General features: G+C 41.5%; 1 protein-coding gene across 2 annotated transcripts; it reads right to left on the minus strand.

The window, feature by feature from the left end:
* Positions 1-4,561: 4,561 nt before the first annotated feature.
* Positions 4,562-16,732, minus strand: LOC124215906 (uncharacterized). Of its 2 annotated transcripts, XR_006882474.1 has the most exons (7): positions 16,410-16,732; positions 9,590-9,804; positions 8,469-8,717; positions 6,656-6,839; positions 5,353-5,525; positions 4,997-5,269; positions 4,562-4,918 (listed from the first exon to the last, which is right to left on the minus strand). XR_006882474.1 is itself a non-coding variant. In XM_046619821.2 (6 exons), the coding sequence occupies exons 1-6, from the start codon at positions 16,690-16,692 to the stop codon at positions 5,066-5,068; spliced, it is 1,308 nt and encodes a 435-aa protein (XP_046475777.1). In that variant the 5' UTR covers positions 16,693-16,732; the 3' UTR covers positions 4,562-5,065. The 2 variants fall into 2 exon arrangements, 1 of the variants encoding a protein (XP_046475777.1); XM_046619821.2 differs by having other exon boundaries at positions 4,562-5,269.
* Between the last annotated feature and the right edge of the window lie 88 nt (positions 16,733-16,820).

Genomic DNA, 16,820 nt, shown 5'->3' on the forward strand with positions numbered 1-16,820 from the left:
CATGCATACAAATCAAAACATTCGGGAAGGTGTATCGGTTTCTTTTTGGAGGTTTGATAACGCGAAAGCGCCTTGACTGGAAGGAAGAGAACGGATTCAATCCAGTGCCCGCGGTTCTTGGAATTTTTATCCCTTTCAAATTTGTCGAATGAAAGTGAAATCCGGTTATTCAAAGCATCTGAAGAAGTGCAGGTTAGGATCGAGGCTGCGGAACCGCGTTGCGGTTGATCATGATCATGGCTCGGTTTGCAGATGCGCAAGTTTCGGGATTCAATTTCCATCCGGGAATCGGAGCTTCGGTATACGGTACCCGGAATGCATCTCGTAGAAATTTTCCACTGCACACTGCGGCGGGAACTGCTCGGACAATCAAGTTTTATCGCAAAGGGAAGATCAATGCCGACGGTAATATTAGTTTTGAAAATTGGCAGAGCAGGTGCAGTTTTCAGGATATAGAAAAATAGCAGCGTGCAGAAAACGCGACGACGAGGTCAGTGAGAAATTCAATCCTATGAGGATCCTTCCTGTATATCTGTATATATCTGTACCTACCTGAGTAAACGATCCCGGTGACATCGAAGGCGCAGTTTTTTTCATTCGAATAAAAAGGTTGCAGGTTGAAATCGCGCGCGCGTTGAACGAAGTCCGAAACTGGTATTGACGCGAAACGGCGATCGTTAAGTCGATGATTTATTTGAAAATCGAACGACCGACCGAAGTGCCGAAACGGCTGCAGGCTGGACTCGCATTTGTGTGTGCGTTTATAGTCGCAGCGCTGGGGGGAAAACACATGTCCAAAACATTACGTCGAGTGCAGGAACGTTCATTGCTGACAGGATCAGCCGGTAGTCGGGGGGCGATAGGCGTTCACCAAGTGAGCAGGATGTTATTACTCGTACGTCATTCCCTGGTCGAAATACAACCGCGCAATCGAGGGAGGGTTACATCAGGTAAACAATAACGCGATCCAGCGTACGTTTTCCCTGCGGCCTGAATTCGGAAGCTACCCTTCACGAGCGCGAAAAAGGGCGAAAAAATTGGGGAACTTGCGCCGTTGCTCCAATCAGCGTACGGCGAAGACTCGGCCGGTCTGCAAGCTGGAAAACGGAGCGTATATTCATTACGGGGCTCTCCAACTACTGGAGAAAATTTCACTGCTATTGATCGAGTTTGAGAAGCCATTGGAACTTTCCCCTGCTGCGGTGCTCGACGCGCGTTGCCGGTGTAAAATATTCACCGGAAACAACCCCACGTGTCAGGTTTCGAATTGAGCTGAACGTCGATCGAGTCAAGCGGGTCAAAGTTCCGCACTGCCAAACTTCAGTCTAATCGTTACATCGAACGGCCGAAGCTCCAAATGGTCAGAATTAAATGATCGAAATTTCGAACGGTGAATATATAAGAATGTTGGTAACGTTTGGAGTTTCGACCATTCGGAATTCCGAGTACTCGGTGTTCGGACATTCGATGTAACGGTCAGTCTGAACTTTGAACTGTACCCTTTGAATCAAATGACGGAGGAGTTCCACCTCCCTCTCAAAGTGCAGGATGTACTTTGTCCTTGTTCGACAAAGGGCGAGCTCCTCCATCTCCAGACGGTCGATTTCACCGTCGGCTGAAAGCCTATCGCTTGCGATGCATTCCGTTAACTCGATTAGGCCGCTCTCAGCGAGGCATCGGAAAGAGGGAGAGAGACGGAGAGAGAAACCGTCACTCCTGAGTCTGCAGGAGTCTGTGCTCACTGCACCAGGGAATTTGGTGAGGGCTGCCTATCCACGGAGAGAGCGAAGAGACGATCGTTAATTGAAGATGAGTAAAACGCGGCTCTCTGTGCGTCGTGTGAGGAGGACGACGCGACGAAGCGACAGTCGATGCCGAGCACTCGGGGACCCGATTGCTCGGCGCAGCCATCACCGGCCGCAAAGTTGCAGAGGGTGCCTCTCGTCCCGGTAAATTGGTTTCGCAGAAGCAACAACAGGTTTATTATTCGAGCGGAATAACTAGTCGGTAGTTAAGTGGCCGCCAATTACACCGGGAATCGAGTTACAGGCGACGGAGAAATCCGCGCGTCATAGCGACATGGCGAACGCGCAACCAGCGGTTTGCGCGCCAAATTTCAAATCGATGATCTCTTGAGCCGGCACCAAGGTGGCTGGCTCGATGCCGATGAGAACGGTCCGGCCTTCGAATTCTGCGGAAACGCAGCTTCTCTTATTCGGACGTGAAATACTGCGCGATGGTGTTCGAGCGGCTCGTTTACTCGCTGACACGGAAAGCCGGATGGTGTCTGGCCTCCGAGCCAAGAGGATTCCTGAGACGGCCAAGTCGAAGCCGATCGTCAGTCGAGAGAAGAAAAGGAATTGCTCGGCTGATATTTTCACCTGGTGAAAAGAGAGACCCGAGGCTCATCTCGTAGTTTCTAAACGCGTGTCGTCTCGGCCACACGTGTCTAGTATCCTACTTTATGCCGGTCTTGATATATGTTTCATATTTTCAAGGAACAGTTTTACCACCTAATGAGGGTATTTACATGCGGAACGCGTCTGGCGAGCTCCGGTAATTACGAGTTTTCATTCTCTCCGGGCGGGCTCGAGTGCTGGGGCTCCATGGCTCGATATGGTCTGCGGTACCTACTGCAGCTACTCGCGTTCGGCCACATTGTTCAAATGCACGTTTTGTCTCTGCTCGACGCTGCTATGAGCTGGTGTTATTCCTACAAGCGCTCGGACGCATTGGGAAAAAACCTCTTCCGTGGATACACGCGACACGACTTGGGTCTGCATCCTGCGCCTGAAACGAAGAAACTGTAGCCAAGAGGAGTATCTAATCCGGCATTATTTAGCTCGACATAACATCCAGAGTCGCGCCAATCAACGGCGCGGCCTTGATCAATGTGGGTTTACAAAAATCACTGTGGAATAAGGTGTCGAAGGTGGTAATGTCGTCGTGTAATTAATTCCGCCAACAATCTGATCCTCGGCTGCTGTCTTCGTGTCGATGTATAATTCACCCTGTCGAATCACGTACTCGACGAGAGTAAATTTCAGATCAAGATAATCGCGACGTATGTGCCAGCAGTCTCGCCTGCGGAGTACAAATCCTTGTTCCCAGTTTATGGTGAACAGTTAATGTTGGAGCCAAGAGTAACAGATGTAGAAACGTGAAAATCACACATTCGGACTGAAAGAGTCCATTCTCCTTCATCTTGACAGTACGACAACTGGTCCAATGCTTCCAGACGACAGTTTGCTTATAGTTCTGAATTCGAGACTGCCGAGTATTTGAGAGTTTGGAGCAAGACCGAGTAGATACGAATGAGTACTTCGATATCATACGGGGTAATTCAACGAAGTAACTGATCAGAGGTTCAACCGACTTCGGGACAAATTTACACGATCTGACTCGAAGTGCGGCGAACGCCATTCTCAAATTCGAAGGTACATCCGACACGGGGTCAACTTCCCGATCGTCAAGTACGGCTGTCCGTGCAATCATCGAAACGACGAAGCATCCAATTTCATTCGGGACGGAGGTGAAACAAGCGTCGTCGAGATTCAACGACCTTGGATCCGAATGGTGTATCGGGCTGCGGTTTTATTTGCATGTCGATTGAGCGGTTCCGTCAGAGTATCAGACCTGCACCACACGGACCACACGTGACTTAGTGGCGGTCGAAGAGGTCGAAGTAGTGAAAAAGAGCGCCGTGGTGTGATTTCGCGGGAACCTCTTGACCAGGAGGGTCGCTCCCTCGGGAGCCGGGCTGCAGGTAGCCGCGATCTATCCTTCCATTGACCGCCACTCCATTATCAGGACAGTAACGGCGTGACCCTGGCGCCAGGTCCATTGTTAGCTTATCGGGAACGTACGCGCCTTTCTCTCTCTCTCTCTCTCTCTCTCTCTCTCTCTCTCTCTCTCTCTCTCTCTCTCTCTCTCTCTCTCTCTCTCTCTCTCTCTCTCTCTCTCTCTCTCTCTCTGTCGGGGTACCGAAAGATTACCCGACTGGCCTCTGTCCAGCGACACCAACGCCGAGTCGACCACCGTTAAGACCAATTCCGGTGGTCCTGCTCGACCACCGGAACTTCGAAAAGGACCGCGTTTCCTTGATTAAACGACCCGTGCTCTCCGACTAACGAGACAATCTTCTCATTCCGAATCTACCAAGGCTCGATATTCGTCCAGAAAATATCGTCAGATCTATCAATTCAATGTCTCGGTAACGTGACGTACGTTAATCGTCAGTCTTGCAACATTGCAAGATAAATTTGCGATTTATGATACTATTTTTTTTTTCTTCTTCTTCTTCCTTCTGTGAGAAATATGACTAAGCGACTGTTTGTGAAAGACGTGTCTAAATCGTGCAGGGATAAAAAGTATCGAGATTATCTGTACGATGTAAAGATACAGCGCAGGTGTGCGGATCATTGGTTGATTAGGAATCAAACGTATCATTGCGATTTAATCTGATTTTTTTATTTTTTTTTATGCCTGTTCTTGTCAAAAGATATTTTTGATCGGACAGTTCAGATCAGTTGGAACAACGTAAATTGATAAGAAACGTTCATTACAATTTGATTTCGTTTATTTCACTCTTCGATTACAACTAAATGATATCTATCTGTTGATTCACAGTAAATTTTCTTACCGTGATAATTACTAATTACAATATTAATCGCTTTGTTAATTACAATATGTCAATACCCTGGTATCTAAAAATATTACATTTTAGTCCAACTATATCACTAACTATATCTATAGAAAATAATTATCACACCGACGTCGGTGATCCCGGTATATTGCAAGAATTTAAATAACATAGATCGTTGACAAAAAGCTTGAGACGAACTGGGCACGAGTTATAGTTGTCCCAAATATCCCGCAGTGATTCGACGACTAGCCGCAATATAACGTGGGCCGAAAACTGTGCAATGATTTTTATTTTCTCCCACATTTGAAACAGAGGAGAAATCGTTGCCCCAAAATTATTCTTCATACTCACAGCTACTCGTTCGTACAGCCGTCTATGAAAATTGATGAGCAAATCTCGACGAACGACTCGCGCGCTGACTTATTCCAACTTCTTGCCCTCCAACTCCTTCTTCGATATCTTGTATATCAGTTTGTTGTCCCTGTAGGCGAGGGGGTTCTCAGAATCCCGTTCCTCCATGTCAGCCTCGATTTCGTTCCTGGTAGCCTCGCTGATCAGCTTTCCCTTACCGTAGTAAGTGTCCTCGGTGTAGATTCGGTCCTTCTGTCTGTACGTGCCGTGGATCTGGAAGAAGAAGGATGACAATGACGGCGTGCAAATAACGACGAAAACGGAAGCCGGAAGCCGGTAACGAAAATGCGCAAAACCTTGTCCCAGATGAAGCAGTTGAAGCCGAAGTTGACGTGGAAGTATTGGTGATGGTTGTCGTGGAAGATCGCGTCCGGCTGCCAGGGCTGCCACCAGTAGGCCTTGAAATTGATGCCGGAGTGGTCGATGATGCCGTGGTAGTAGTTGTACATCGCGATTGTGCAGTACGGCACTGCAACGAGGTAATGAGGGGCTTACGAGGGTGGAAGACAGGTGGGAAGCCATAGAGGCCGAGAGAAATTTCTACTCGTACTTACAGTACAGTCCTTGACTGTTTTCATTTTTTTTACAATAGTCGGAAAATCAACAATTCTCGGTACAAAACGAAAATTAGTTTATTAACTCTAAGGGGAAAATGTAGTATGTGATACTATTTTCTTTAGTCACTTGTGATATCCGTAAATGTAGCATCGGCAGCTTTAATCACACTAAATAAGTATTTGTTCTCGAGGGGTTATTTACGGAGATTCGGATGTCGCATGGCATCCCTTGAAATCGGTTGGAAAAAGTTTGAAACTCCTTGAATTAGTTGGACAACGCTCGCAATCATTTTTCAACCGATTAAAATTTACTTGAAACTACTTGGAAATCAGTTGAAACTCAGTGAGATAGTTTCAAGCTGTACATGGCTGTTTAAAACCCGCTTAAAATTACACGAAACCACTTAGAAATCTTCTATAAGTTGGTAAAATCAATTTGAAACCATTTGCAATCATTTTAAAACTACTTGAGGCTACTTGAAACTAATTAGAAGCTGTTTGAAACTGCTTGAAATTAGTTTAAGACAGTTGAGAATGGTTTCTAAGTCGCTTCATACCGTTTGAAGCTACTTAGAAATCGCTTGAAACTCATTGAAATAAGTTAAAAACTGATTTTAATAATTTTTAAATGTTTCAGACGTCTTGAATCCGTTTATAAATCGGCTGAAACTCTTTGAAATTAACGTGAAACAAGTTGGAATAATTTTGAAAGCCGCTTGAAACTGTTTAAATTCACTTTGAAAGCGTTCGAAAATATTTATCCTTGATCTGTAAGTAAGTAACCTCTCGCTCGTACTAAATTTTCTTGTTATTCAAACAATATCTAAATCGTTGTCGCAACGATGCCAATTTCACTGAAAATCTTTGGTGTCTTAAAAAATTGAAATTCTCCTAAGTGTGCAGAGATTAGAGCGTGACTGCGAGCATTCCTGATCCCTCTGTTGCAACCAGATTCAGGAGTTCGAGTGCAAAATAGCTCGCGAATTGAATTCGAGAATCTCTGGTTTCGCGGTTTTTGGGTATCATTCCATTTCCGACTCACCCCAGTGCGTTGGCAGCGCGAACAGTGGAATGCAGAGGCATATTTGAATGTGGAGGATCTCGACCGGGTGGATCGCGGTCACTGAGAAGGCAGTCGGCTGTTTGTACTTGTGGTGCAGCTTGTGGAAGTGCTTGTAGAGCCAGGGGGTGTGGTAGATACGATGGAGCCAGTACGTTGCGTAATCCTGCAGTACGTAAATTTCTCAAATTTAGAATTCCGCCGAGCCGTATCTCCGTGAATGGAATTTCATCCCTCTATCCCATCATTCGCAACTGCCACCTCAGATTTTTATGCTGAGATTGGTACGAAAACCACGAGCTACCTCGAAATAAGTGGATCCATCCAGAACCACTCAGCATTGAATCAAAACTCGAGCTCAAAACGCCGTGGAAACTTGTTTAAGGATGAATGGCGTCTACGGTCCGGTAAAAGCAATTTTCAAACGGAACAATCACCGAGTAAATATTGAATAAGTGCAGCTGCGGCTTATGCAGCTAGCTAGGTCAAAAGTTGGTCCTCTTAATGTGGAAAAACAAAAAGAGTTAGCGAAAAAAGCTCAGTTATTAACAATGGTTAATTCATCACAAACCGTTCTGCATTATTTTTTAACTAGTGAAGAGAAAATTCACTGTTTATACAATTTCAGTAAATCATAGTTCATTTTGATTTTAAATACGAATTGCCTGAATTTGAATTTTTATTAAACTTTCCAATCGATTGTAAAGTTAATACAGGCTGCATATGTAATTCTTGAGGTTTAATTTGAAAAATTATTCATCTCATCGAAAATCCGCGTGTAAATCATTTGTGCAGAATTCATTAGCCGACAAAGTGATGAAAAAAATTCATTCAAATTGGATAATCTATATACATGACATTAAGAAAGGCTCCAAATAATATAATCCTCAACAAACGAAATATTTCGATCAAGATTCACGGTTTACTATATTTGTTTTTTTTTTTACGCATCACCTATCAGAAGCTGCAGATTCCAGGAATAGTTCTAGGTTTACTTTTTTAAAAAATTATTTCGTTTTGACATCTCTTCGACCGGACCGTACACCTAATTCATCCTTAATTAGAACCTCGAAATAGCGTTTTGATGTTTTCCACGTAGACATTGAAATGTCCGGTCACGTTTCGTGGAATGCGTTTAAATTCGATTGCGCTAAACTCACAAGAGGTAAATGATTAACTCGTAAACGGTTTCCTGGAAAATGAATTTCAAGCTTTCTCTGTACGCGATTAAATTTTCGGGTTAAAGGTCTGAGTACGGTTAGCAGCATAAGGCGAAGTTTGACCGGGGTGGATTTTTTCCCGGAAACGGGGCCAAGCTCACGGCTAACGATACGACAATCAAGTTTGTTCCAACACAAAAGAGGCACCCTGCTAACTCAATAATAAGTCAGCAGCCATGGCGAATTTAATTATCGAAACCCCCGCAGGATTCGAACCGAAACAGCGGAGCTAATTCGTTCCGCCGCGCGTCGTGATTCCTGCCGTTTTGATTTTCCCGGCAATACCGCTGTACAATAAATATCCGGAAACGCGATCACCCCGCGAAATTCAAACCTTCGTACGCCGATCACGTTGTTCCGGAAATCTGAACGTCGCGCCGGAAGTGCCTTGGGACCGCCGCCAGCCGGACGGCAATGATGACCTTCCAACCCTCTTCGGTTGTATCGTCGCGTCAGCTTCACCGTCAGCGGATTTTCGCAAAAAAAAAAAAAAAAAACTACCCTCCACACTTCAGGTGGGCATACTAAAACATCCACTCCTCTCGTCGTTTTTTCGTCCGTTGACCCGCACTCACCAGGTAAATGTAGATCACGGGCCAGGAGAGGAACCACCAGGTCCACGAGTAGTCGTCGAATTTATAGTAGACGCTACAGGGACCCCCGTTACTGATGTAACAGGCGAGGCAGGCGCTGAATGTGCTCGTCAAGAGAAGGCTGATCGTTCCGATTATTATCTCGTGACGCTCCAGCTCCGGCGTTATCCATTTCTGCGGCTGGCACTTCCATTCCTCTGCCTTGTCCCGTTGGCGGACGTAGAAGTACCACTATCGAACAGTGATATGAGCAAGATTGTAATTAGTCTATTACAGATTACGAACTGTGGATAGAATTTTTAATTGGGATGATCGTCGAGTAGAGATTACATTTGTAACTTTGTAATTTAGGTGAAAGAAGCTTCGAATTAAATTTTTTATTTCGCAATTAAGACGCGAGATACAATGGAAATCACGTCTTGCATACTTTCCAACTGGAATGAAATCAGAACACGCGTCGCGTTTCGCATCTCGAAATCGAGGCGAAATAAAATACAAATTACATTTTGTATTTTGTGATTAAGGTGAACTGAAATACGAACTACACTTTGGTAAATGCGAAACTAATGTGTACGATAAAATACAAATTACCGTTTTGTTTTTCGTTACTGAGGTAAAATGAAATGCAAATTACGATTGTGTTTTTTAATTACAGGATCGAATATGAATACATGAAACATAGAAGTAGAACAATCGTTACATTTGTGTTTTGTCGTCGGGATAATTGTAAATTGGAACAACGACAGACGTATTACCTTTTGTCTATTATGCAACATACAAATTATTGAAGGTATAATACATCCGTATTTTGTTATCAAGTAATTACAACAACAATAATTTACAATACACATCTAATTTGTATTTCGTTTCGCTCTAGTTGTAAAAATAAGATGTGACCTGTATTTTTTTCACTCACAAATACAAATATACTTTACAATTTATCTATCTTAAGAAAAAAATATGTAATTTGTACTAAAAATATGATTAATCACAAATTGTAACTAGACAGTTCCCAATACTGCCACTGGAAAGCGTTTCGGAATCACGTTAAACGGAATTTGGCAGTGTTTCTCAAAGGCACTAAAAAGAGAAAGAATACTCACATGGAGAAAACCGCCAATGGCAAAGTACATCGTGTAGGACACGGAGCACGCTGCGACCCAATACCATGACAAATTTTGCAAGTAGAAATTCTCCAGCGATATTTTGGCCCAGTCAACCGACGCTGACGTCTCATCTTCGCCGCTTGTTCCGTTCTTTTCCACCGTTCCATAGCCAAGGTGCTTCGCAAAATGCACCACAACTAACAGCCATTCACCTAAATGCATTTTGAAATGAAATATAATATACATACGTGATAATAAAATGATCGATGTCTGAATTTCTTTACGAAGCTCTGCTGTATCAAAATGTCGCAATTTGATTCACGCGCAAGTTCTGCGGGACTAAAAAACACACTAAAAGCATGCAAATAGTGATCGAATCGAATAATTCAAATTTATCTAACATCGACACAACTCTTTTCATAAACTCTCCATAGAAGAGGAGTTTATTTCCATAGAAATTATTTTTAATTTTTTGTGAATTTCTTTTCGTGGTTCTAATGAAAACGATAAACGAAAAAATATTTATTTAAAGAGAAATATATTCCACTTGTAATCTGATTGCAAAAAAGTGCGCTGATAAAAAGTTGTTCATGAAATTCAAAGATTCTCTAACGAGTCGTATAATTGGGTCAAGCTGAGGATAAAAAAAAAAAAAAAAAAACGTGAATCTTGAAACACAAATCTAATGAAATCATTAGATTCTCATCGAAATATGTTCTTAAACTCAAACAGAAGATACTGTAGGTAGATGGCTTGCAATTGGAATCTTTCGTATACACACATAATACACCACAACGGACTTCAATTGTTTATAAATATATTTAAAACTTTACTGAGAATTTGAATTTGAAAGTTAATATTATGACCAATATTTCACCAATTTCTTTATACATTCCAATGATAATTATGAATAGAAAATGAAAACTTTGCGGTTTAGTGAAACCTGACGTGTTCGATTATTATTTATTTATTTTTTTCCATGAAACTTTAACAACCAAAACTTGACCCTGAATAAAGTAATCAAGAATTTGAAAAACTGCGCCAAGTTCAATCAGTGATAAAATAATCACTCGCATTCTTTATAATTATATTATGGCTAGTTATAATCGGTGATTGTAGCTTGTGACAATTATATCAGATTTCCGAGAGGCCCGAAAAAGTTTTCAAACGGACTTTGACTTCTCAGAAGCGGAGTTTGCCTTATCTCGCGTATTATTCCGTATTTAGCGATCACTATCTGCCGCCTTAAATAATTTTCGCATTTCGCCACCTGCAGACCAACGATTGAAACATTTGACACGATGAACTTTGCCCATTGTGGAAAAACCGCTTTGTTCTTTGCGCCGAAGAGTTATCACTGCAGTAGATATAATCACGTTATCGTTTCAAAATGCAGCTGTAGTAAAAAAATTATAAAATCCATTGAATAATTGTCGGAATATTGTGCCAATAGCCAGAGATTAATCAACGGCTGATGATCGAGCCAAGTTAAGCCGACGACGTTTCGATAAGCTTCGAATTCTTATCGAGAACCAGTCTGTAAGGTACAATGTACTACATTCGTCTAATTCGACAGACTTGTTTTATACATCGCTGAGAAAAACTTAATTAGTTACAGTTACTAGCAAAATTCTAGTGAAATCAATATCGGTATACAATAACTATTTAAATGTTGTTTGCATTACAAAATATGATGTGGTACAAGTAACTATCAAGGTGTCGATACTTGATTTTCTGGTTAAAGCTAAAAAAACTCATGTTCCATTTCTACTCAGAGCAAGATATTTTGCAATCGAGATAAAAAAAAAAGAAAGTAATTAAATTTTCAAGCTGCACAAAGTAAGCATAACTATAGAAATTTCTCTCTGTGCGTATTACACGTATAAACGGTTTGTATGTACGTATATTATACGCCTATACAGAGAAATTTAAGGGGCGTCGTGCTGTTATTTATACCGCTCCGAGGGTTAGCGGCAGCTTCAAAAACACCTCGTATATATCGGGCATAAAACGAGTATTCGATTTTCTTCGTGGAAAGTTTTCATTCCTAAATGCTTGAAAGGCACTCGCCGAGCGGCTCTGAGCCACCGGGTTTTATGCACCCACGCCGAAATCCCGAACCTAGCGTACAGACGGATTCAGAAGTTCGCCGAGAACGCGATGAGAAAGAAATATAGGTATAATACATATGTATATACTACAGGTATTTCTCAACAGCCCGTCATCCCTTCGCTCAAATGTATAATTTATTTTTCATCTCCCTTGTGAATACATTAAACGTTCACTGGACTAAAATTAGAAATTAGAATTTGTATTGTCCAAAAAAGTAATCACTTCGAGTGAAATTCTGTTTACAATCCAAACCGCGTAGACGTACGAAATTATTTCTGTATAATAATAGCAGTCAAATGTTCGCTGTGTCCGAGAGAAATGTTGTCGTTTAATTTTTTTTATTTTTGTTACAACTTCGGAAAACGTAAAAATAATGATAAATAATTGAGAAAAAAAAAGCTGTATAAAAGTAATTGTATTCCTTCCATATCGTTGGTTTTCCTCGATATTTTCATTGTATCATTTTCATTACCTCTTGTTTTCTCTAATAATGATATACAGCAATTATATTACCAGAGATACGAGAGTGGTTGAGAAACATGCAATTCGAGCCCTGGGGGGGGCTTGAGTAAACTTTGGAATAAGAGGTGCAAAAACGGAGAAAGGCTGATGGGAGTAAACAAGAAGTTGTGAATCCCACTGTACATAAGTAGGTGTCTCTCCATATAGTATATTGTACATCAACCTGAAGCTCGATTATATAAATATATATATATATGTATATATATATATACGTTTAGACAGGCAGACGTTCAGTTCCTCACACAAGAGCGCAATAAAAGTTGATACCATCTCAAGTAGAAGATGGAGGAGTAAGAAGAAGAAGAAGAAAAAGAAGAGGAGGAAGAAGAAGAAGAGGGAAAGGGAGGAGAAGCACATCGAGTTCGGGGTAAAAGTTTATTTTAAAACCATATTTCTTGCAACTGTGGTGCTGCCGCTGCCGTCGCTGCTGCAACAGTCGGTAGAAATATGGAGGCGTTTCTTAATCCTGGGGGAGTTTTCATCCCCCCGCTTTCTTGCCGAGAACGTCGCGTGTGAAAGGAGTCGTTCAAATGGAAAATTCAAACGTCTTCGCCGCGCGGTTTCGGTTATAGATATATATGTATATATATATATACATGTGTGCGTGTATTTTATATATATATATATATATATATACACATATCTTCAAGCCGCGTACTCTTCACTTGGCGCGAAACGTCATGAGAAAAAGAAACGGATCCGCGCCGATTCGACGACGCTGTGTGGAAAAATCTGTCAATTTAAGTTATTCTTATCCTTTTTGCTATCATCCCTCGGTTTTTCAAACCCGTCCCGCGGGTAGAAGTAAAAGTTAAGAAATAAAAATCGAAAGAACATGCGTTTTAAAAATTTGAAAGAATTTAACGAAACCCATACCTAATAAGGCAGCTGAAATGTATTTTCAAATTAAAAACCGAAAGTCATGCTTATATATTATGAAATATACACACAGTAGCTCACGTTTAAACCCCGTGATAAGAATTTATACTCGATGTCAAACAGATTCAGACGGATTAGATTCTTTCACGGATATTCCGGGTTATTTTTATCGCTGTATGGATATGGCCACGATTGAAGAGGGTGAAAAATTTTCCATTACATAACAATTGCACAACAATTTTTCTTGGCATATGCGGACAGATGAAAAATATAAGGATGTCAATTTCGATAAATTTATTGCACCTCAAATAGAACCACGCAATTTTTAAAACATAACATACAACTATCAGAATTATTTGATTTTCTGTTATTCCACAGTGTCCGTTTTCTTCATGCATTTGTTTATTTATTTATTTTTATTTTTTTTTCCACGTTTTTCGTTTTTTCGAAATACAAAACTACGTCGAAATTGTCGGCAAGTGTCAAGAAGAGGTCGCGGGGCAATGAAATGGAGAGAAAAGCAAAAACGTAGGAAAAAAAGTAGAAGAAGAAGAAAAGAAAACAAAGAGAAATGTGCGAATGACAGAAAAATTTGGATGGGATCTCACCCCATTCTTAGAGCATATGTACATACTTATGTATATACATACGCACAGATATATAATATTACGAATGTATACGGAGAAAACTTGACAGACGGTAAAGTTTGCCGTGTATGTTGAAAAACGCGTATCGCTATAAGAATAAGAAAAAATTATAGGGCTGAGGGATTGATTTCGCCCAGCGGCGGCTGTAACGACGCCGCTGGGTGACAATAAACTTCATTCATGAGGCAATTTGGCTTTGAATCTACCATTTTTACATATAAAAATTGTCATAATATTCGTATTTCGTCGATAACCTCGGTGACCTCGGATCAGATCTTCGTTTTCGATAGTCGTGTCACGTTTTGCGTTGACCCTTGCGATCGGATTGCTTATATGCCCGGTACACGCGAACTTGTTCGCGGTACAACTCATCTAACAAGAAGTAAGCAAATCTGTCCCGACGAGATTTCTACCACGTGCTCGATTTTATCTCCCTAAAGTTTTCTCACATTATTTTTCTCCCCTGTTTCTTGCGTGAATGATATTTGATGCAGATGATCGATTCAATTCGCATCTGTTTCAAAATCGTATTTCTGGTCGGTTATCTTCAGTCTCTATGAAAACGTTTTAATTTTTACGCAGTTGTAGATGAGAAAAGAAAAACAAAGAGTTTCCCTTGTTCCAACGTATCCGCAATCTATGTGTCATCGTTTCTTTTGTACTTACAGTCGGTTTAATTGCAGTCTAATCGCGAGCCAAGAAGACAATTTCTCTTAAGCTCTTCATCGATGAGGCGAAATAAGAAGGTATAAAGAAAAAACGAACATCTCGCAATATCGTCGAAATTAACTGCAAGAATTGAAATGATGAATCGAGATACGATTATAAAAATTATTTCTCAATGATTTAATGCTTTCATTAGTTCAAGTAATCTGCAGTGAAATTTAGTATTGTCTCATCATTCGTGATCCGGATGATGAAGGGCGGACATGAAGATCGTGGAAATGTTCGATCAATCGAAAAGACCTTTTGGCGGCGTTCCCCTGCTTAACGAGGTTGGTGAGCGCTTTTCAGGGGTAGGCGATAAGGGGGGTAAGCCTATGTTTATACGCGGGTCCAACCGATGGTTCTCAACGATTTGAAAAAAGAATCATCAAAGTACAGGTTTTCGACAAACTACTAATGTAATATGCATCGTTTATCAACTAATCACGTTTTCCAAACGAACTGAATTGTATTTCGCGATTATACAATTCCAAAAAAATATTTTATAATCATTCGCTTGATAATTATATGTAAAACCTTGTGAAAAACACGTCATATTTTTTGCAGTTATTCGCAAACGACACAGACAAAGATCTTCATACCTTGCGATTATCTTCTCAAGGGTACCGTTTACCATTTAGATATTTCGCCGCATACCTGTCACGTACTATTAATTATTCGGAATTTATGTGGACCATCCTTCTGAGGTTTTGCGTAAAAACATAATTAATATGAATAAATATTGTGTAAAAACTTGAGTCGCGTGACTACATTCCAATTTGTTTCACCAACCTTCTTAACATCAAGGCGCAAGTAATGTCACGGGTCGTCTAATCCCTGGGGGCGCGAGATGTGCAGGGTAAAAACCTGTCGCCCCCGTTTGACGTCGACGCTGCTTATACCCCAGCAATATTTGGGGGGGGGGGGGGGGGGGGGGGGGGGGGGGGGGTTGGAGCCTTTGGAACGGGTGTAACGTGACGTGGGGACGAAGAGCGAGTCGCGAATTTTTTTCCCTTCCTTGGTACCTGTTATATTTTATTTTAATGCATGTATTATACGTTCAGTTTCTCTGACGGGGATGGATCGCCGTCAACCAGGAAGAAGAATTGAAAAGCAACATGCCGTTGGTTCGAGGAGGTTTCCAAAATTCTCAGCAACAAAACTCTCACTGATCAGTTTTGACGAGAACAAGTCGACCATGTAGGCTCACGAATTTTAGAAGCTTGTACGAGTAAAATTCAAAACTCATTACGTAGAGTAGCATTCAAAGAAGCCCTACCACCCACATATAAAAATTCACTCATTGTCGGTATCATTTTGAAAGTTTTATACATAACTTCAACATGAAGTCGAAGTAGTGACTTTATGACACTCGTTATATCTATTTGTTGTGATTTCTTCGAGGGTTTCATCAGAATCCTGTTAACAGTCATTGACTTTTCCTGACTGAGTGCGCACAAATCGATTTTTCGTCATGGTGAGCCGAAAACGGGATTCCACGCCCGTGTCCAAATCGTAAAATCCCGTTTTACGCCTACGTTAGACGAAAAATGTTGTTCCCACCACGGGCGTAATAATTTACGCCCTAGGTACGAAGATAGCTAATTGCGTACCCAAATGAGTGCGCAAAATAGTACATTCTTGCACTAATGCGCGAATTAAATCGAAATAACTAGTTACACTACAAGAAAAGATACTTCGATTCGTTTCCGTATTAGTTTGGGAATATACTATTTTGCGCACTCATTTGGGTACGGAAAGTCGAATTTTGCGTCCTCAATTAAGAAAAATAGTATGCGCAGCACAAGCATATGATTCTGCGCACTAGTTACCTGATTTATTATTTCGTTTCATCACTATATTAGTTGCCTTGATCTTTTTCGACTACAAATATCGACTTCTGATTCGATTTAGTTTTCCTCAAACGTTCGAATAAGTATAATTATACTCACCGCGCATCGTCGCGCCGAGAAGAAATATCGCGCAAGTAGCGATCGCGGAACCTACGAAATTCGGCAATCGGCTCCAGATCTTCTCCATCTGATCGCTGTACTTTTCCATCCAAGTAACTGCCATCGGATCGAAGGTTTCCCGCTTCTTTGTACTCTTCGAATTACTCTTATTGCTGTTATTTTTCGCCATCGTCGACATTTCCGCGGATGATGATGACGATGATGAATTCGAAGGTGCGTCGCTGGCCGGCACCAGCTTCGCCCTTTTCACTCCGTTCGTCATCGTCCGGCAAGCCTCAATCGACGACTGACTCGAGTCGAAAGATTGCGCGCGGACTTGAGCCATTCCTCAGCTCACTTTTTTCGCAACTTCTTTTTTTCCTTCGATCCTTTTATCGCAACTCAACTCTT

The sequence above is a fragment of the Neodiprion pinetum genome, chromosome 4 (assembly GCF_021155775.2).
Source record: "Neodiprion pinetum isolate iyNeoPine1 chromosome 4, iyNeoPine1.2, whole genome shotgun sequence".
Classification (NCBI taxonomy): Eukaryota; Metazoa; Arthropoda; class Insecta; order Hymenoptera; family Diprionidae; genus Neodiprion; species Neodiprion pinetum.

Coding starts and splice junctions, on each gene's coding strand:
- LOC124215906 (XM_046619821.2), bottom strand. CDS start 16,692: ATGACGAACGGAGTGAAAAGGGCGAAGCTGGTGCCGGCCAGCGACGCA. Junction 5,526..6,655: donor CGCGCTGCCAACGCACTGGG/GTGAGTCGGAAA, acceptor ACCTCGTTGCAG/TGCCGTACTGCACAATCGCG. Junction 5,270..5,352: donor ACTGCTTCATCTGGGACAAG/GTTTTGCGCATT, acceptor TTCTTCTTCCAG/ATCCACGGCACGTACAGACA.